This window comes from Pediculus humanus, genomic scaffold (assembly GCF_000006295.1).
Source record: "Pediculus humanus corporis 1103172107463 genomic scaffold, whole genome shotgun sequence".
NCBI classification, from domain to species: domain Eukaryota; kingdom Metazoa; phylum Arthropoda; class Insecta; order Psocodea; family Pediculidae; genus Pediculus; species Pediculus humanus.
In genome coordinates, this window is record NW_002987083.1 from 286,037 (window position 1) to 303,498 (window position 17,462).

General features: G+C 24.2%; 4 protein-coding genes across 4 annotated transcripts; 3 read left to right on the top strand and 1 right to left on the bottom strand.

Moving 5' to 3' along the window:
• Positions 1 to 58: 58 nt before the first annotated feature.
• Positions 59 to 4,804, bottom strand: Phum_PHUM118390 (uncharacterized protein; the record flags this gene model as incomplete). Its single annotated transcript, XM_002424156.1, has 11 exons — positions 59 to 210; positions 300 to 418; positions 521 to 808; positions 888 to 1,059; positions 1,151 to 1,344; positions 1,440 to 1,568; positions 1,656 to 1,870; positions 2,024 to 2,112; positions 2,393 to 2,599; positions 2,690 to 2,906; positions 4,652 to 4,804. 11 exons carry the CDS (start codon positions 4,802 to 4,804, stop codon positions 59 to 61), a joined length of 1,935 nt encoding a protein of 644 aa, XP_002424201.1.
• A 1,961-nt stretch (positions 4,805 to 6,765) lies between these two features.
• Phum_PHUM118400 (uncharacterized protein) lies at positions 6,766 to 10,132 on the top strand (the record flags this gene model as incomplete). The annotated part of the gene is made up of 7 exons (XM_002424157.1): positions 6,766 to 6,992; positions 7,143 to 7,735; positions 7,857 to 7,872; positions 7,911 to 9,190; positions 9,334 to 9,578; positions 9,668 to 9,861; positions 9,934 to 10,132. The coding sequence occupies 7 exons, from the start codon at positions 6,766 to 6,768 to the stop codon at positions 10,130 to 10,132; spliced, it is 2,754 nt and encodes a 917-aa protein (XP_002424202.1).
• Positions 10,133 to 10,695: 563 nt separating this feature from the next.
• Positions 10,696 to 13,618, top strand: Phum_PHUM118410 (uncharacterized protein; the record flags this gene model as incomplete). The annotated part of the gene is made up of 8 exons (XM_002424158.1): positions 10,696 to 10,787; positions 10,978 to 11,245; positions 11,771 to 11,883; positions 11,990 to 12,128; positions 12,245 to 12,439; positions 12,731 to 13,213; positions 13,300 to 13,457; positions 13,531 to 13,618. 8 exons carry the CDS (start codon positions 10,696 to 10,698, stop codon positions 13,616 to 13,618), a joined length of 1,536 nt encoding a protein of 511 aa, XP_002424203.1.
• Positions 13,619 to 15,007: 1,389 nt separating this feature from the next.
• Phum_PHUM118420 (uncharacterized protein) lies at positions 15,008 to 16,012 on the top strand (the record flags this gene model as incomplete). The annotated part of the gene is made up of 2 exons (XM_002424159.1): positions 15,008 to 15,578; positions 15,978 to 16,012. The coding sequence occupies 2 exons, from the start codon at positions 15,008 to 15,010 to the stop codon at positions 16,010 to 16,012; spliced, it is 606 nt and encodes a 201-aa protein (XP_002424204.1).
• Between the last annotated feature and the right edge of the window lie 1,450 nt (positions 16,013 to 17,462).

Below are 17,462 nucleotides of genomic sequence, written 5' to 3' on the forward strand. Positions count from 1 at the left end.
AATAAAATAAAAATTTAATATTTAATATTCCATTTAAAAACTCATATTTTATACTTTTTTAAAAAATTAAACTTACGTCGTAAACCTCCTTTAAACAAATTTTGGGTCTTTCTAAAATTACTCCTCTTTGCACTCTTTCTACAACTTCTGTATTTTTTAATCGACCATATGGCATTTTACCACAAGTAAAGACTTCCCACATAAGAACTCCTGAAATATAATAATAATAAATTTAAAAATTTCAATTTTTTTTCCCTTGCCAATTTATTTAATTAAAAAGTATTTAATAATTATCTCACCGTAAGCCCAAACATCGCTTTTAGACGAAAACCTAGTATAATTCAATACTTCTGGAGGAGCCCATTTTATAGGAAATTTTGTACCGCCTGAACTCGTATACTGATCATCCAAAACATACCTTCGATAATATAATTTGAAAATAAAAAATTTATAATTGAACCGCAATAGAGAACAAAAAAAAAAAAAAAAAAAAAATTTCTTTTTCGATCGAATAATTTACCTAGCCAGTCCAAAATCAGCAACTTTAACTACATTTTCACTTCCTACTAAGCAATTTCTAGCCGCTAAATCACGATGTATGTAATTATGTCTTTCTAAATAAGCCATTCCCTTGCAAACCTGTATGCACATATCTAGTAAAAGACCAACGTTGGCACCTAAAGTTTGCTCGTGTCTTCTTAAATAATTTAAAAGAGATCCGTGCCTCATGTACTCGGTAACAATATATATTGGTCTATGTTTACTACACACTCCATATAGTTGAACCAAATTTTGATGTTGAAGTTTTCTAAAAAATTAAATGAATTTTTTTTAACAACTGGTTGGTTAATAAAGGTACAACAATTTCAACAAAATGTCACACTTACGTCATTACTTTTGCTTCTGCTATAAAATCATCTTCAGACATGGTACCTTCTTTCATCATCTTTACGGCAACGTCAATCGATCCTCTCCATTTTCCTCTTCTGACGACTCCGAATTGCCCGGATCCTAGTTCTTCTTGAAGCATGAGTTCCGTAGGAGAAATTTCCCACTTGTCTACACCGAAACGAAAAAAAAAAAAATTGTTATACAGTCGAATTTATTTTTATTAAAAAAAAAAAAATTAGACTTGTAGGTTTATTCTCACCGTGACTCAAACCGGCAGTTGCGGGCACTGGACGATCGCAAGGACTCGTTTTAAGTCTGGATGCCAACCCTCCGCTATTGTGACGATGGTAATTAACTAAATCCGGTATGGAACCACAGCAATGTTTTTCTGATAAAAAAAAATCCCCTCTGGCGCTTTGCTTAATATGATAATGTTTAACATGAGGATGAGGGCTAAAAAAAAAAAAAAAAAAAAAATTTAAATTTTCGAATCAATTTATTAATTAATAAGTGACGTTTGAAAAAGAAGGTAAATTTAATTTACTTACACTTTTGTATATAAGGAAAGTGTATAGAGTCCCTTAGTTGAAGAATTCCTTACAACAAAACATCCTTCTTTATCTTCCTGTTTAAGTAGAGATTCCGCTCTTTGCCGAGACATATCACCGACATACCACCTAAAAACCGATAAAAATTTAATTATTCCATTCATATAATTTTTAAATTTATTACATTACTAATAATAATAATAATAATAATCTTACTCATATTTTTGAAGACCTAATAATTCTTTTTCTTTAACGTAATTACTAGGAATGTATCCGATGACACCGGAGGCGTTTTTAACTTTCCACCAGTGTTCCTGGGAATCATCGACTACTTCATATTCGGCACCTTTATCGAGAGACAAGTTTCCCCCTTCGATTGCTTTAAAAGGATATAAAGCAACTACAACTTTGGGCCTGAGCATGATTTTTTCCTGTACATTGAAGGTAAGCATTTAAAATAACAAATTAAAATTACTCACCCAAAAAAAAAAAAATTGATTTGGAAATTTAAAATGAACACTTTGTAATTTTATATCGATAAAAAATAGTTTAGTTTTTATATGCTAAAAGATTAGAAAACTTACTGGAATTTTGTTTTTGGAAGAGGGGGTGCCAGGAGCACCGCCCGGCATAATGCTATTGCAATTCAGGCTTGATTTTGAAACAAACGATTCTATGTAAAAAAAAAAAAAAGAAAGAAAACAATTAGTCAAAAAAAGTTAGTTTCAAACTTTGATGGAATGCTGAGTTTTATAAAGACAAAATATAAATAACAAAAGCTAATATTTATATAATAACAAAAAATATGATGACGTGGGCAAACAGGTAATAACACCAGAGAGAAAAGAAGTGTAGGCGAAAAGAAAACTTATGGTAAATCTTCCATAATCAATTGTTTTTTTTTTTTTTATTTAAATTTAAAATTTAAGCTTTTAAAAAAAAAGAACACTTACCTAATTCTTCAACTTTAGTCGGACTATTTTTTACAAGGCTTTCTGTCGAGGATTGTCTCAATAGGGTTGTGAGTGCAGCCCTCGACCAAGACGAACAAATATTACAACCACTCGCAGAACGGTTGGACAAACGACAACAAGACCAACGTTTCCCTGACCAGACACCTCTGTGATATCTTTCAGATTTCAAAGAATTATCTAAACAAACTAAAATTACAAATATTAAAAATTATTACACTGGAAGAATCTTATACAACCATAATTAATTATTATTATTATTATACGTAGTATATTAACCTCTACGAATGGATTGAATCCAATCAATTCTATCTTGATCCTTTTCGGCTAGCAAATACAAAATATATTTTTGATCGTTTTCTTGATACCCTACTTGAAACGGGTACCCCTGAGGATGAGTATCGGACAGAGTATTAACTTCACCGTTACTTGAAAGTTTTGCTGATTCGATGACGTGAACGCCAGTTAATAAAACTCTTCCTTTTTCTTTTTTTCTCTGAAAATTATAAAATTTTATTTTAATTAACGTTAAGTGATTATTAAATGAATTATATTATTATTATTTTTTATTATTACATTTAACAACATAAAATTAAAAAGAGAGAAAAAAACAAACCCGATGACAATTTTATATAGGCGTGACTGTTTTGAATGAGAGCTCAGATCCCGTAAATTTTATTTAATCCCTCTAAACGTTATAGTTTTGTTTAAAAAAACCCTCTTCCCGTTCAAATATTTTCCACTCCCGTTTTCTTTACGTTAGACCTCCCCCCCCTTTTTTTTATACATAATAATAATAATAAAAAAAAAAAAAAAAATTTTACAACGAAAATAATTGAAAATAATTAAAAAAAAAAAAAAGAAGAGAAAATAAAACGCACTTTTTTAACGCACTGATTATTTTCTAATTTTATAGGCGTAAATAAAATTTCAACCAATTATTATTATTATTATTATTATTTTTAATTAATGACACAGGTTCGCGTAAATCTCACAACAAAATTTTATTTAATTGTTTAAATAAAAAAAAAAAAATTTAAAGTATAATTAATCGATTTTTTTTTGTTATCATTTTAATTTTTCATAGTAATGATAACCGATTATAATGTAAATTCTCGCGATATTTTTCGTAATTTTTTTTTATTTTTTATTTTTTGTTAAAAAGGTGCAAAAATTATTGATTTTCGAGATTTGATATTCCGAAAAAAAAATTTCTTTTTGAAATTAAGTAAAGATTTTTATTAAACGTTATTAAAACAAGTGACGTAAATTTAAACGCGATTAATTTTTTTTTTTTTTTTTAAACACTGGTGCGACGTTTAAATATTCCGTATATAACTTTTTATGTTTAAATATATAATAAAATAATAACTGAATATAAAAACAAACTCAAATCGTGAAATTTTTTTTTCCATTTATTGATATTTGAGAGGTTTTTAAGGCGTTACGCGCATCAAAACCTTGCGCACCGTAAAAAAAAAAAAAAAAACCATACAAAAGCTTCAATTGTTTTTTAACATTATGGAAAACTTTTAATCGACAAATTAATTTCATTCATTCATCTAATATTTTTACGAACAATGTCAAATTAGTATAAAACACAGAATACAATTTATAAAAGACAAAAAAAATTAAATAGGAATAATCCCTATAAAATAAATAACATTCGAATAAAATAAATTTTTGAATTTAAACGTATTAAAAAGCGACTCATTTGTTAAAAATAAATAATTCGTAAGCAAATGTTCTTCGAAAAAAAAATAGGTAGATTATTTATTGGTCACAGTATTTAAGTAAAATAAATTAACAAAGTCATAGCGGAAATTAACAAAATAAGTAAAACAATCAAAAGCAAACGCAGTAAATCAAGTTCTTATGGGTGATTGATATTATCTTTAAAAAACCATACAAAAAGTTATAAATAACTTTAATAACTATAGATAAGTTGTAATAATTGAATAAAAAGTTATTTTCTCAATAATTTTTAATTATCTGAGCTTAGGAAAAAAATAAATAAAAATTATTTATTTAAAGTGTTCATTTATATGGAAGGATTTATTTAAATTATTAACGTAATCAAGAAAAAACAATCAAATTTTCAAAACTAAACTTTGGCCATATAGTGTGTAGTAATTAGTCGTATTTTCTGTTAGTTTACTTAATCTTGAAAAATAATATTTTATTTTCATGATATTCTGACATTCTGATCATACAAAAAAAAAAAAAAAAAAATTTACTTACATCACCATCACCATCATAGTAAATTAAATAGTTCTTTGTAAGAACAAACCAACGTTGTTTATAATTAACAGGAGTGAAACGTTTTTTATTTTGAGAGCGCTTTACCATAAAACCTTCTTTAACTATTTCTTCTTTTCCATCTTTACCAGCCATCACCATTGAAGATGAATTCAGTATATCTGGAAAAACAAAAAAAAAAAAAAAAAAATTTTTATGTTGTTATATTTTAATTTCTAATTGAGAAATGCTGTTATTAATTTTCTCTTTTTTGTTTTCTTTCTAAAAAAATATTTAATGAAACATTTAATTGAAAAATGCGGGGTTTTTACGTTAGGGTCTTGGGCGTATGTTGCATAACAATTTAATGTCGCCAAAGGCAACACAAGTTGGCGGAATTTTTGGTGGTTTTTGCAAAAACTTACTTAATTTATAAAATTTTGTTCAGTTTTACACAAAAAATAAGCTAATTAATATAAAGCTATATTATTAGATTAGTACATTTAATGACTAGGTTTTTTTTTACTTTATTTATTAACATAAATATATATGTGACATTTTGTAACATGATCTATTGAATATTGAATGAAATCATATGGGTGGTGTTTAAATGCATATTTAAATTAGATAATAGTAAAATCAATTAAATAACCTCACCCAGATTAAAATCTAGTAAAAAAAAATTAAATATAAAGAATAATAAAAATACTTTGAATTTGTTTCAAAAATAATTTCTATTCTACAATCTCGATATTGTACAATATAAATGATGTATACTAAATTAAGATATTTAAGTATTTGCAAAAATTGAAATTGAAAAAGGAATTTCAGGCAATTAAAAGATGAAGTAAATATAAAATTTTTAATTTTTTAAAAGTTTTTTTGTAGGAAATGATATTCATGAAATAATAATAATTATAATTTTGTGAAATATGAGAAATAAAAATTTATGCTTAAAAAAAATTTTTTTTTTGGGTAATATTTGTAAGATTAATAATTATTGCTTTATTTTAACAAATGACACAAATAATAATTATTATTATATTCTCCAATAATTTAAGATAATGTATTAAAAATTAAAGTTTTAAAAAGATTTTTTTTAATACTAAAAATAATTACCAAGTATTCAATCAGCAAGTACAAAATAAAAAATTTTTAAACTCCAAGAAAAATATATATATATATTTAAAATATTTTATTATAGTATAGAAATTTATTAAAATAATAAATAAAAATAAGAAATTAAATTCATGAAAAAATATAAAATAAAATAATTTTTGTTTTAATAAGTTGAAATATAAAAGCAATACTAGGGTTAAATATACCTGTTGAATTCAATTATGAAAAGGTGAGGCCTTGGCCCTTTGTTTGCAACAGGTAGAAAAAGTCAGAGTCCATATCATATTATTGTAAAATGTAATTCGTGAATTAACAATTATAATTAAATATCCTTAAAACAAGGGAAATAATGAAAGTATTATATCTTTTAGATCATTTACGAACATACAAAATGAATACTCAAAACATAATTTACCATTTCATGTGATTAATACGATACTTTTACAACATTAACAACTTCATATTATTAACGTTTTGAAAAACTCAAAACTAACACTAAATAAATAAATATTTTGGCTTTGTTTAAATCGTCAATTTAATTAAATATATATAGATTTCCGAACAAAAACTATGAACTTAAAACACAAAAAGTTAAAATTATCTAGTAAAATTATTTGAAATCAATTATGACACTAAGAACCGAAGCATAGATTTAAATTAATTTTCATAAGGTAACAAAAATTAAAACTCTATGAAATTTAAAAGCTGTACATCGGATAAATATTTTTAGCATTTATAAAAAATTTTATTAAAAAATTTTAAAAATAATAACTTTTTTACTCAAATTTTTTATAATTTTAATTTTTTAAACAAATAATTTAAAAATTCAAATGATTTTTTTCATTTATTAATAAAATGTTAAAAATTTTTCTCTATGAAACTGCAACACGTCATCATAAATAAAAGCATGTGAACAGTTGTCTTATTGATATGATAATGACGTTTTAGGTTACTCTTAGTAAAAATATAATAAACGTAAATATATAGTTAATAGAAAAATGGAACATTCTGGAAATGATAGTGACGTTTTTTTAAGTGCAGAGGAATCGTTTGATGAAGATGAAGAAGAAAGTTTAAAAAAAAAAGAAAAGTCTTCAAAGTTACAAGAAATAAATGTCAACGACGAGAATATTGTTGCTGACGAAAACTTAAAAGATGGTGTTCGATCATCGGATGTACCAAACGTTAACACTGAATCTGTGGCTTACAGAAAAAGACCTAGCAGGTCAAAAAATTCTTCCAATAATTTATTTGATAAAACTGCGGTTAAATCTGACAAAAATTTATTTAACAATTCAATTTTTTCTACTGATTCTGTATCTGATTTTTTTTTTCGTGACGTTACCAATAATTTATCTGTAAATATTAATAAAAGTTTGCTTACTATCCAGCAAACATCTTCTAATGTTAAAGAAATAATTAAAAATTCTATACCGACCAATGATCCGGAATCAAGTGATACATTTAGTTATGATGATACAAGTTCAGATTTAAATTATGTACCTTCTTCTAATCCAGTTGTTCTACAATCAAAATTTAATGTTTCAGATGATTTAAATTCAAATTTTTCTAACTGCCAATCTGAAATAAAAGAAAAAGAAGAACTTGAATTTGAAAATTCTGATACAGAAAAAGAAAGTGCCAATCAAAGTGAAAAAAGTAACATGTTGTTGACTAGTGAACCTGATGATGAAAAAACAATAGATAAAAAGCTTGAAAATTTAGTAAATGATACTGTTAAAATAGGCAATAATTCACTTAAAAATAAAATTGTTGATGTTAAAGCATCTGAAAATGAAACTATCAATAAAATGAAAACATGTAAATTGGATGAAATCGACAATGATGATTCAATAAATGACACAGTTGAAGAAAAACAATACTTAAAAGAAACTAGTATGAAATTTTTAAATGATTTGCAATCTAATTTGAAAAAAACAGAAAATTCTGATATTGAATTTATAAAAAGTAATTATTCATCTGAAAATGATACTTCAGTTGTAAATGACCTTGATAATTCCAATGCATTATTAAGTGATGAGAAAGAAAACAAATATGAAGAAATTAAAAAAGAAAATGATGATTTAAGTTTGTATAATGAGGAGGTAAAAAATAATGTTGAATTAAATTCTTTTTCATATAGCTCAAACGATGGCAAGCCAACAAAATCAGTTAACAATTCTTCTGAATCTAAACAATTTGAAAAAAATATTAAAAAGAATGAAGATAATAATAAACAGGAAAAAAATTGTGATATTTTAGAAAATATTTCAGAGAGTGACAATTCAAATTCAAATAATGATAAAGAAAAACAAAATATTCAATCAGATAAAATATTAAATTATTCTCAAAAATATTCAAATGAGGAAGATAGTAATGTAAAATTTAATTTAACCACAAGTGCAAATCTAGAAGAGAATGACGAAAATTCAAATGAACAAGATGGATGGGAAGATTTTGATGTAAATATAGATTCAGATTCTGTTCTAGAAAATGCCTCATCTTCAAAGCTTGAAAACACTTCATCATTTAAGAGTATTAAAGAAGAATCAAGAAGTGTTTTAAAAACTGAAAAATGTGATAATTATGAAAATTCAGATAATAATTCTCAAAATTTAGATAAATTAGATTCAGAAAACAGTGATGCAATTAATGATTGGGGTTGGGATGCTTGGGAAAGTGTAAATGACGATGATAAAAATGATGAAGTTTTAACAGACAAATTTGTACAAAAAAATAAAAATTCTAGTCACAAAATCAGTCAAGAAGTACATACTTCAGAAAAAAATAAAGCTTTATTTAGCAAAAATGTTTTTGACACAAATAGAGGAGTTACTAAAGGTGAAAAATTTGAAGAAGAGAAGAAAGTAAATTCTGACCTTGGTAAAGAAGCAAAATGGAGCTCTTGGGGAATCAGTACCCTTTTAGATAAAGCTTCTGCTGTTACACAAGGAATATCAAATGCGATTGAAGTTGGATTAGGTGTACCTGACCCTGAAACTTTAGCACGAATGGATAATTCAAATGAAAACAGTGACAAAGTTAGGAAAAGTGTAGCTAAATCACCTGCTGAAAATGATAATAGAAATTTTTTGCCTGATTTAAATTTATTAGGTTTACCCAATTTGGTTGTTGATGTAACAAGTAAAATTGTAGAACATTCAAAAATTCAAGAAATAGGTGCAAAAGTTATAACGGGAGGGCTTGATACTTTGGAGAGTTTTGGGAAAAAAACTATAGAAGTGTTACAAGAAGGGGATCCAGGTTTAAGAAATAAAAGAGCTTTATTTTCTAGTAATCAATCATCATTATCACCCATTTTAAAAGAAATAAGTGACAAAGCGAGCAAAGAAATAAAAAAATCTGAAGAGTCGGAAATGCAAAAAAAGTGTCAATTTGAGAGAATTTTTGATGATTTTCAGGGTAATAAAAATTGTAATTCATATATATTAGGTTTAAAATTTTTAAATATTTTATAATTTGTAAAAAAATTATCCACTGATTATAATACTGTTAAGTTGGGTTTTTTATTATATTCTTTAATAAAAATAATTTACTCATTTCAGGAGGTGTGTACATAGAATCACTTGAAATGTTATCAAATCAATGTAAACTAAAATTAGAACAAATTAAAAGTGCAATGAATAGTGATGAAGTAGCAGATTTGAATGACATTCTTGAAGAAGTTAACGAACTGTGTGCTACTTATGAATTAGAACCAAATATTACAACCACTCAAAGTTTTGAAAATAATTTAAAAGGAGCAATAGAGCCATTCAAAAATGAAATTTCTATTAATAATTTGATAAAGGTGAAAATACTTTATAAGTTTAATAACAGTCATTAAATCACATGTGTTCAAAAGACGATATCTGAAACTATAAATTTAATGTATTTCAGGCACACATGGAAATTCAAAATTGGTTTAAATCATTCAATGAGAAAAATGTTTCTTATGTTTTTGTGCAGCAAAAGTTAGTATCGGCAATAGCTCAAATTACAGCTGCTACTATTCATTTGTTTCATAAAACTGGTCAAGTGATGTCCATAAGAGAACACAGGCAAACTGTTGAGGAAATAGAATCATTATCAAAGTAATTTTTTTTAAAAATTCATGTATATTTTTATGTTTCAATTACAGTAACAATAATTTTTTTATCTTGCAGAATTTCCCATATCATGACCAAGGAAGTTGTTTCAATTTGGGAAAAGTTTCAAAATCTTACAAAATCAATGTCAATTGATCAAGATAAATTACAAACTATTCATAAAAATGTAGAAAATGTATTACCAGAGTCATTATCACACATTAAAAATGCTTTTAATTTACTAATACCTATTTTACAGCTAGGAGCAGCAGTTTGACTTATTTTTATGCATTACTTTTTTATCAATATATTATATTATGTAAATATTTATAAAAATATGGCAGTTATTTATTTTGTAAAAATTTCAATTCTATGTATTAAAAATATTTTTTAATAATTAAATAAAATGGTTTCTGTTTTAAAATGAATTTTTTGTACAATATAAGAATCGTTTTTTTGTACATTCAAGGAAAGCTAAAATTTGGTTTTTACATATTTAAATTAAGCCTACATAAAGTACTTTATTTCGATATATGTTTGTATGACATATTTTAATTTTGATATTAAATTTTAAAAATTATTTATTATCTATATTTTATAATATAGATGAAATAATTATAAATAGTTTATGTCAGGAAAAAATTGTGTTAGTAAATATATGAAGATTTACTCTGTGCCAGTCGATAATACAATCTATGATAAAATGGTCAAGTTAAAATTTTCTAAATTTTAGTCAAAACTAGCATTTTTTAAGTTTCAAAAATAAAAAAAAAAATCGGATAAAAAGATTTTTTAGCATTATAAAAACTAAATGTATTTTAAAAATTGAAAAATAATATTATGCCTATAAGTAGGTTAGATACAGCTTATAGAAGTTTGGTTATTTCAAAATTTTTCAAAAAAGGTTGGGGAAAACCAGAGAACCTTAAGAAGTAGGTTATATTTAAAAACAAATATAATAATTAATTTGAAATTAAATTTGATTTTATTTAAATTTTTATGAAATAATAATTACATAAATCTTAAAATTTTTGTATCAATATTTTCTATGATGTTCAGTTTATAATAAATTGTTTTATTTTAGAATTGTAATGAAAATGAAAAAATTATTTTTATTTTTAGGTTATTCGAATTTCGAAAAATAGTTTCCAAAAGAGAAACATGTTTTCCTTTAGTAGATACAGATTACCCAGTTACAATAACGAAAGAAATCAATTATTCAGATAGTATTTTATTAGAAGGTCAATTTTTATCTCCATTCGAAGAATACTTACCTGGTTTGTTACCTCAAGTTTCTAAAACAGCATATTTTCAAATGTTACTTCCTAAAAAATGGAAATCATCACATTATAAACCTGTCTGTTTGCATTTGGCTGGAACAGGAGATCATGTAAGTGTATTAAAAATTTTCATAGCTTTAAATTTATTTTTCACTTAATGTAATAATATTATTAATTGATGTTTTTCAAAATTAACTTAAAGTTTTACTTAATTTTACTTTTCAATGGCTGTCTTGCACTGGAAACTGTTATACAGTATCCCTCAAAATTATTACCACAACAAATATTTTTATTGTCTTACCTTAAAAAACATTTAAATCTGTAATTTTTCAAATATTAAAATGGTTTTTAAACATAACTTTCAGTAACAACTAATGTTTTATAAAAAACTTATAATAATACATAATTTTTTTGTAATTGTTTAAAAATGTTTTATAATGTTTGTATTTTATGGTTTATAAAATTCTTTTATAAAAAAATTAGTTTCGATTTATTTGTATCATTCATAAGAATTCAATATTTAAAAGTTTACATGTATTTTTCAATTTGTTATATTTAATGTTTATTTAATTATCTTTATGACTTGATGTTTTTAGTATTGCACATATTGATGCTGATGTAAAATGAATTTTCAGTTTTTTTTTAGGCGACGTAATTTAATGGCTAAGCCTTTACTAAAAGAAGCAGGAATTGGAGCATTATTATTAGAAAATCCTTTTTATGGGCTTAGAAAGCCCAAAGATCAGAGGTTTGTTTATTTTTTAATATTTTTTTGTTATAAAAAAAAAAAAAAAGGATTTTGTTTTGAAAAAGTTTAATGATGATGTTATTGTATTGTTAATTTGCCTTAATAGATGGTCATCATTGCACAATGTGTCTGATATTTTTGTAATGGGTGGTTGTCTGATACTTGAATCTTTGGTTTTATTTCATTGGTGTAAAAGAAATGGTTTTGGACCTTTTGGTTTAACAGGAATATCAATGGGAGGTCATGTGAGTATTTAAAATTTTCTGTTTTTTTAAAAACCGAATGTAACCTTATTATTTAGCATAGGTAGTTTTAAAAAAAAAAAAAAAAAAAATATTAATAGAAATGTTATTGATTTCAGATGGCATCCTTGGCAGCAACCAACATTCCAGAGCCTATTGTATTAGTTCCTTGTTTATCATGGACTACAGCTTCGGGAGTTTTCACTCGTGGAGTTATGAGCTCAGCCATTAATTGGGAATTATTAGAACACCAATATTTTAGCGATGAAAGCTATTGCAAAGAAATCAAGCACATGGTGAAAATTATTGATAATGTAAATAAGTAATTTTTATACTTTTAATATTACAAGAAACAAGTTTATTTTCAAATAACAAATTGTAACAAAAAAAAATATGGAGCATTTCTCACACGGTTAAAAAGTTGTTTTAAATAATTAACAAAAAGTATTTTAAAATAATTTTATATATGTATAATTAGTAAATAATTGGGAAAATAATTAGAATTAACTAAAAATTTTTTACTTAAAGTTAGTGGTTTGCTGCTCATTTTTGGCTCAATGAAAGAAATTTATTTATTATATTATTATTTAATGTTTGATATTTAGCATGATTGTTTTGCTGCCGGCCAGCATTTTGTAAAAAATTATCCCGAAAGTTTGAGTAGAGTGGAAAAACTATCAACGTCAACGGAAATCAACGAATTTGAAGGAAGCGAAAAAGGAAATAAAAATTATATATCGAATTTTTCAACTCTAGATTTTAATAGAAGTAATATAAATAGTAATGAAGAATATAAAATAAAAAAAGATTTAAAAAATTTATTCACCGTCGAAGGTTTAACAGGGAAAATCGTTAATGAAAGTTTGGAAAAAACGAAAAATAAATTGTTAGAATACTCATTTTTAAAAAACAAGGAAAATGAAAAGGAACTATTAACTAAAGATAATGAAAAGGAACTTTTAACTAAAGAAAATTCTCATTTATTCGAAGATGGAAAAAATAAAATTGATAAAGAAAAATTGGAAGCATTACAGTTCATGTGTGGGATTATGGACGAATGTACCCATTTAAAAAATTTTAGTATACCTGTAGGTTTTTTTTTTTACAAAACATTAAATTCTATGCTTGTGATATATTTTAATTTAAATTTAATACATATTAAAAATTTTTTTAGTATGATACTGAATTAATAATATCAGTCACAGCAAAAGATGATGCTTATGTTCCAAGAGATGGATTAACAGATTTTCAGGATCTTTGGAGAGGTTCTGAAGTTCGATATTTAAACTCTGGTCATATAGGAGCATTTTTACTACACCAAAAGTTTTTTCGGTATTTAATATATATTATAACTTTATTGAAATTTTAAATTTTGTATCAGATAAATAATTTTATTTATTTTTAGTTTAGCAATTATTGATGCATATGAAAAATTGAAAGCAAAATATTATAAAAATGAAAAGAAAGCTGAGCATGTCAATGGTGAAACCTAAGTCAATAATATTGTTTCAACAATTCTTTACCACGTGTTGTATTTTTATTAATTCAATTTTTTTATTGTAACAACATTAGAATAGAAAAATAAATTAACAATTTAAAAAAAATACATGTATATATATATCATGTTTTAAGTAAAAAATATCAATGATTATTCACGTTTACTAGTATTAATAAGCATAGAGTTTTTATATTTTAAAAAAAATGTTATTTATTGTCTATTTTTTATAAAAAAATGTTTTTTATCTACGTATCCAGTTCGAAAATTATTAAAAATTTTTTAATGATAAATTTTTAATTATTTGCTTTGGTATATTAACTTACTCAATTCCTCATTTAAAATTTACTTTTAATTAAGACTAAAATTCTACAATCACAGTTTAATCAAAATAATATTAATTTGAAAAAAATTTTTTTTTTAATAATTCACATTATAACGTAAGTAATTGTTAATTTATTTTTCATTTTTAGTTAAAATTTTTAAAATAAATTTTCGGAATAATATTTAATTACGGTAAAGCAATAAATATTTCAATAAAAATGTAAATATAAAAAGGGCCGTAAAATTTTTTTTAATTATAATAAAATACTCAATATTATAATAATTTTTAAAATTTAAAATTTATACATAAGCAAATTCTGTTTGGGTACTTGATTGTTTACAAAACTGTTTGATAGTTTTTACAAAATATTGTCGATGACTTTTTGCCGCCGTTATCTAAAATAGATACTACGTTGATTAAGCGAGATTCAAAACCACGTAAATACTTTTTAATTCAAAAAAAAAGAACTTAAGAACTTCCGTTCGTGCCGCCATGTGCAGTAATTGGTTGTTGTTTTTCTGGTTAACATTTAAAGACTGATACTGTGATTTATTCATAAATTAGACATTTAAATTATTTTCAATTTACAAAAGCAATGAGCATAGTTCACATGTATTTTATAAATATGTAGATAAACGTGGTGGATTTTATTATTTCTTCAAGAACTTCTTTTTTCATTTTTGTGAGTGCACGTTTTTTCATAAGTATTGACCTTGTCAGTACGATAACCTTAAGTAATATTCAAATTTTGAAAAACGCTACCGTTTTAAATGTTTTAAACTTTACTTATATTGCTGTAAACCATTTAAAATAAAATTGATTAGCAATTGTTCCTAGTAGTAAGCTACATAAGCAATTGTACAAGATGGCAGGCACTATAAATTGCGACCATATTGTCAAACTTTTTCAAAAAAATTATTAAAATTTAATATTTAATTTTTTTTTATTGCACTATCAATTTATTAACAAGTATTTGGGTGTAGTTTAATTTAAAAATTCTGCTGTTATTAAACAAGTTATCAGTTAAATATCTTTTAAAACTTGCCTCGTGATTACATCAAAATGGCGGCCCCTGTAGATCAATCCAATAGTGGATCTTCTGGGGAAACAGTTGGCATTTCATATGCAGACGCTGTCATTAATTTTAGAAATAATGGTGAAAATAATAAAGAAAATATTAATTCAACCATTCAACCCAAAATTGTTAAGGAAAAAACAGTAAAGGCTCAACAAACGGGTTCTTCCAATCGTGCCAATAAGCAACCGGCGTTTGCAACCAATAAGGCCTGGAAGCAAGATGATTTTCCTCAAATTAACTCTAGACCGAATCGTTTTAAACAAGGTGACCGTGACAAAAAACAAATTAATCAAAATCAGAATGATAATGAAATCACCAATATAGGAACTAGTGAGAAAAGTAAAGGAAGTGCCAAAGCAAAACCTAGTGAAGCATCCTCACCACCAACTGTAGAAAAGATAAAGTATATTGAAGCTCCACTGCCAAAAGTTAACCCCTGGACAATAAAAAGAAATTCAATAAATTCCATTCCAAGTGCTCCATTATCTACAGTTATTTCCAATAAATCTGAGAAGGATAATGATATGTTTGCCACAAGTCAAATAGAAGATAAAGGTAAGTTGATAACTTTTATACAACCTTAAAGTTTTTAATTTTTTATAATAATATTTTTTCACAATTTTTACCAAATTTAATTGAGTAAATTAATCAAACGTCAAATTTTTTAAGTACATCATCACCTTTTAGGTGGCAAATCAAAAAAAAATTATTATTTTAAAACATTTAATTCACTCTAACCTTGTCAATTATTTAAACATAATTGTGTTATGTATAAATGGCTGAATGTTTATTCTATTCAAAAATTTATATTAGTAAAGTGTTTTTGCATTGAATTTAGAAATGTTATTATTATTAACAATGCAATATGCTATAACGATATATATTCAATTTATTTATTACCTTCTTTTTTATAAGACTTAAAATTTTTTTTCACAAGTCATCATAATTTTTTAGACAGGAATAGAGGAAATGAAAGTGTCACTGCATAAATATTAAACCTTTTTTATTTTTTAAATAGATAATAACAATAACTAAAACATATATTTCAGTATATTTTCTGTATATTTACTTTTTTTTTTTTAAACATTTAAATTTTTCTGGGTATTTCAATGGAGATTGTTTTATTTTGAAAAATTTCTTGTTTTTATTTTGTTTCTTTTTATACTTTTCCAAGTAAAATGTTTCTAAATAAATTTACTCTACTTATTCAAGAATGAGAATTGATTATTATGAGAAAATGATTTTTTTTTTTTTTTTTTTACAATTTGCATTTTGTTTTACAAAAAGTAAACTTCTTAATTTTTTTTACGTCATAAATTTAAACGAAAATAGATTATGTTGACGCGTCTGCTGTTGCTGTTGCTGCTGCTGTTGCAAAAAAAAAAAAAAAAAAAAAAAGGCAAATTGACAGAAAATAAACACCTGAACTTTGAATTGATTTTTGTTTTAATTTTAATCAATTTTTAATCAATTGACTGAGTCTCTTTTAATTGCAGTAAAAGTGATGATGATATTGTGCAATTCAATTTAAAAAATTTTTTTTTTAATTTTTTTTTAGTCACAGTGAATAATATTGTGAAAAAATATTAATTAATTTGTTTTATTAGTTTTAAATTTCAATTAACTTGTTTTTAAATATTAATTATATAAATATTGTTTATTTATTTACTTACTTATTTATTTTATTAATAACAATATATACATATTTCTTTTTTTTCTTATTTTTTTTAAATCTTCAAGTTTTGTTTTTGTTATTAATAATAATTGAAATTGTAACAATTTTAATAAAACAATTATTAACGTTTGAAAAATTAAGGAGAAAAGTAGAATAATTTTTTTTTTATGGAAAGATGGGAATTAAATAATATAATATTTGCGAATAAATTTTGCAATAAATAAATATTTAACATAATAATTATTATTATTTACGATTAGTATTCAATGTTTAATAATAAATAAGTGTCATTATTAATTAAATTAATTGTGGCTTTGAATAATTCATAAAAATAATTTTTTTTTTTTTTTTTTTTTTTTGTAAATTCGATTTTAATTATTTCGCCTTATTTTATTTATTTATTTAGTATTTAAAGGTAAATTTAATAGGAAAAAAAAATTAATTCCATCCATTATTGAGTTAATAATTAAAAATGTTATTTTGTTTATTGTTTGCGATTTATTCAAAGGCTAAAATTTTTACGCCAATTTAAATTTAATTGTAATTTTTATCAGTTAATTTAGTTTAGATATAATTAAAACGAATCTACTTTCACAGTTTTTTTTTTTTTTTTTTACTTTAAATGTGAATACAACAAGATTTTTTTCTTTCTAAATTCCACAAATAATTAAAATATTTTATTATAGAAAATTTAGTTTTTTTTTTTTTTTGTTTTTGTTCAAATGCGTGCGTGGTCAATAATAGATATAATAAATAATTATTAA